Source organism: Lycium barbarum, chromosome 1 (genome assembly GCF_019175385.1).
Source record: "Lycium barbarum isolate Lr01 chromosome 1, ASM1917538v2, whole genome shotgun sequence".
Lineage (NCBI taxonomy): Eukaryota > Viridiplantae > Streptophyta > Magnoliopsida > Solanales > Solanaceae > Lycium > Lycium barbarum.
This window is the reverse complement of record NC_083337.1, coordinates 138140660-138145257: the sequence shown is the minus strand read 5'-3', so window position 1 is coordinate 138145257 and position 4598 is coordinate 138140660. Positions and strand designations below refer to the sequence as shown.

General features: G+C 36.8%; 1 protein-coding gene across 1 annotated transcript; it reads right to left on the bottom strand.

Annotated features, from left to right (window-relative positions):
* Positions 1–1653: 1653 nt before the first annotated feature.
* On the bottom strand, positions 1654–4099 carry LOC132639390 (scarecrow-like protein 8). Its single transcript, XM_060355840.1, has one exon. The coding sequence runs from the start codon at positions 3801–3803 to the stop codon at positions 1854–1856; it is 1950 nt and encodes a 649-aa protein (XP_060211823.1). The 5' UTR covers positions 3804–4099; the 3' UTR covers positions 1654–1853.
* Between the last annotated feature and the right edge of the window lie 499 nt (positions 4100–4598).

Below are 4598 nucleotides of genomic sequence, written 5' to 3'. Positions count from 1 at the left end.
TGCGTAAATTAAATTGCGAAAAATAAAGATAGAGTTGGAACGAAGGTACCAAATTGTCGGATTAATTTCCAACAAAGTGAAGGCGGTTAGAATTGCAAATCCACCAAAGCTATTTCGGATTGTTGCAAAATCACCAACTCCACCAACAATATTATAATTGCAAAATTAATAATTGAAAGTTGAAACTATAATAAGACTTTGTAATATTTATTTGAGAAAAATATAAAGTGGCTAATTATTGCAAAGTAACTATAATTGAGAGATTGAGATTTGAGAGAAAGAGAAGAGTGAATTGGTGTGAATTAAAATGAAAATGAAAAAGGGTTTATATAGGGGTGGGGGATGGGTTAAAGTGTTAAAAAAAAGTTTGGGGGGTTGGGGGGCCAAAAATTAATTTTATGACCGTTTGGAAACGGCCATTTTTGCAAATGGACCGTTGCCAATGGTCCATTAACGGACAAAGGCCCGACGCCCAACGGCTATAATTTTTTTTTTATTATTTCACCGGTTTAACCGGTCCGGTTTCGATTTTACCGGTTTAACCGATTCCCATTTTAAAAAAATCGGAACCAGACCGATAATAATTAAACGGTTTAACCGGAACCGGTAATAATTAAGCGGTTTAACCGGAACCGGTTAACCGATTCTACCGGTTTCAGTTCTTGTTCCGGTATCGATTTTACCGGTCCAGTTACCTATTTTAACCGGTTAAACTGAACCGGTTGACGGGTTTAATGGCAACTGCCAAACATTTTTTTTCCAAACGAAACAAAAACCAGACATTCACACGCGCACGTGAAGCTCCACCAATGGTTCAATCAAACAAAAAGAAGATAATTTTTTTTTATAATTTTTAATTCATCCTTAATGAGAAACTTTATTAAATTATAAGTATATGTTAAAATCATAAATTTTAAGAAAATTCATTATTTAAAAAAAAAAAAAACTTAATGCTCAATTAAATAGTAGTTTACGTAAAAGAATAAGTTTGAAAGTAATTTGAGGCCCCAAAAGTGGCGAGATCCTTAAGCTATCCGTAATACGCCGACGCGAACACAACCCATGTCAGCATTTCGCCAAACAAACCGAATTTAATTCTTCCTTAGCCAAAACACTGGAATATAATATATGAGCCAAATAATCATCCTCTTTTTTTATTTGGGTTGGCGTCTGGCAGCGACCGTCTCTCCTCTTCCTTTTTAATGAATTGACAGATATCTAATACTCCCTCTGTCATAATTTATGTAATATTTTTTAATATTCAAATCACATAAATTTTGATTAATATTTTAAGATATATTGTTTCATCAAATTGATATGAGCAAATTGTAATGTATAATAATTTTCATTTAGTTTTCAACTATATAAATTTTAATCATAAAATATGGTGTTCATCTAATTCAATTTAGTTTCAAAATTTAATTAAATTGACTCTCAATAAGCGAAAAGTATCACATAAATTGAGACATAAGAAGTAAGTAGTCCCAATTTATATGGTGTAGATCGCTTTTCGATAATCGAACTTTTTTATTTTGACAGTGAATTCAAACATACAATCTTTAAGATTTTAAAAAAATAATTACATGACTAGAAACTACTTAAAAAGTATTATAAGTCACAGAAATTAAAAATTTAAAATATTAAAAGCGTATATGAATAAATCAAGGTCAAAAGTTTTCTTGTTTGACTCTCGAAAAGAGAATTCCATCATATAAATTGAGAGGGAGTAACAAAAATTCTATAGGACAGCTGATTACAATGAAGATTATACACTAATGACAATATAATTTTACTACTACTTTGAAAGAGCAAAAAAAAAAAAAACACACTTTTATTCGTGGGATAACAAGTTATTAACACCAAGCAGAAGCAACAGTGAGTGTTTTCCCCATCCACCCAAAGCAAATACCCCCACTTTGTTCTTTTACGGTACAACCCGGATTGCCAGGGCCCGAATTAATCTTCTTCAGCAAAGACTCAACAATAAGTTGATTCATAGGCCTTGGCCCGAACCCAGCCATACTCATACGGGCCCGCCATTTACCAAACACTTCACATCTCTCTACACGATCCCTCCCTTCACAAGCAACAGAGTTGGCAATTTTACGATTCAATCCCTCTTCAATCTTGACCCGACTCGTTTCAGATACAGTTGCGTCTAGTGAATCCAACAATGCCCCGTAATACCCACACGCTTCTTTTACACGCACCACAAACGCCGCCGTGTTTGCATTCAATTCTTGTTCTACCAGTATCACCACCTTTGGTGATAACCCCTTCACGCGCCTGAGCAACTCATCTCTTAGATTCTCCGTTGTTACACTCTCATCAGGTACTTTATATAATCTGTATGCAAAATTTACTGCTAAAGCTTCGTTGTCTTCAACCCCTAATTTTTCCCTACTCAAATCAGTGATCTTACACGAAACAATGTTGAAAATGAAGCAAACCCCGAGTTTGTTTGCTAGAGTTTTCAGCTCATTTCCAATGGCTTTAACTCTCTCGCCAACGAACTCTCTGCCCATGATACCCGTGATTTTTAAGGTGGCAGGTTTATCTGTTTTCTTGGTAGCTAGAGCGTGTAGTAAATGCAAGTATTGTCCACCTTGTACTATGCCGAAATCAATGACGTGGAGCTTGTTTGAAGGATGATCAGTTACAGCTTCAAGAATTGCTAAATTAGCTGCCATGAAACCTAACCTAAAACACGGGGATACCTCGTATAGATATTGGGCAGATATGGCGTGTTCTTTGCTTTGCAGCTCCAACACGGGCGGCGGATATTCCGTGAAGTTCACGCGCGACCGAAGAGCCGAAACCATGTACGACGTCAACCGCTGCTCCGAAGAAATTCTACCATTAGAGGCATGTGCGAGGCGCGTGAGGATGTCTATTGCGACATTGGTTTTCCCTTCAGATATTGCGGTAGCAGCCTCTAGAATAGACTGCTTTGGAGAAGATATTGGCGGAGATTCCATAGAAGAAGAACACGAAGATGTCGACGAAGCAGGAGATAGTTGATTGCCACTCCGAGTAATAAGATTATTTATTGTCTCTGACCATTCGTTGTTGGTGAGAATGGATACTGTATCGTCCTCGTCCTCATCGTTGTCATCTAGAAGCTGTTTCTCCAACTCTTGAAGCTGATTCATTATCTTTTTTTCCTCTGATTCCTGGTACAAACTGTTCTGTACCTGATTTAGGTAAGAAGCAACTGCAGAACAATTGGGGTTACCAGAAGATAAAACCCTGGTAACATTGGTATTTTCGGAGGGAATTACGGGTTGTGAACGGTTTCTCCAATTTATCGGAGAAACCGAAGAACATTCAGATGAAATAATTGAGGAGGGAGAAGAAGAAGAGAAATCCACAGGTGGTAGAAGGGGAGAAATTGGAGATGCTTGTTGGTAACTTCTAGGCTTTACGTTACGAAGATAAAATCCCAAACCTTGTTGCACTTGCTGTTGATGCTGTTGTTGTAGGAACTGAAATTGTTGTTGCTGTTGAAACTGAGTGATCGATCTTTTGCCCACGAAAGTGGTCCCTCTGTGGAGGTTTTGGGAAGCCCCGTCGGGGAGAATCGACGAACGATGGGGGAATTGAATTTGAGACTGGGCGTTGTTCATCGGAATACATGTGGGGTTGAAATCTGCGAACATTTTACTCTGTCCAGACCCTACTTGTGAAAATACGCCGGGCTTGTTGTTGTAGTTATTCCTCTGCATCATGGTAGATCTTCCAGTATTGATCCCACCAGCACCGCCGTATAACTCTGGAACTCCGCCAGAGAAACCTGAGGACATCTTTTTGTCTTGTAGGAAAATGATACCTCAACTACTGCAAAAGGTTCGGATTTATATTTAAAAACTCTGCATTACAAAAAGTGGGTATGGGTTCTCCAGAAATTAGGTGGACTATTTTTTTTATAAGTGTTTTTTTTTTTATTCGATAGGGGCAGGGGAATAAGGAAATGGGGAAGTGAATTCAAATCAATATAAAGTTTAGGTGGTGAACCATTTGAGAGCTATTGAATCCCTACGCATGGACTATTTATTGGAACACATATTGCTTTGTACTTGTGGTTTTGATTTCTGGTCGTTGGATTTTCAGTGTTATGATATTTGACTATTTTTAAAGGAATGGAGGGTTGGATGTTGAGGATGAGGAACAGCTTGGATTCTTTATCAGCTAAAGCTCTTTGGAGCTGGGCACACCGAACACGCGCCCGAATCACGCGTATTTTTACATAAGAGTTAATTTTCTACTATTACTTGTATCCCAAAAAAATTGTTTTTTTTTTTTAATCTGTTTTAAAAAGATTACTTTCTTTCTATATTTAGAAATAATTTAATTTTATAAGATGATTTATAGCCACGTAAACATCTCAATCTTATTTTGAATCACATATTTTTTAAATAATCTTTATTTTTTAAATTTATATTAAGTCAAAAGAGAACAATTTTTTTTTACACTGAGGGAGTACTATACAAGAATCTGGAATGATGTTAAGGAGTCAGTATAGCTGACAAAGTTGAGCAGAAGCTCCATTAAATCGCTAATAGAAATATCTTTAGCTAATGGTTCATGTGTGTTTTGTC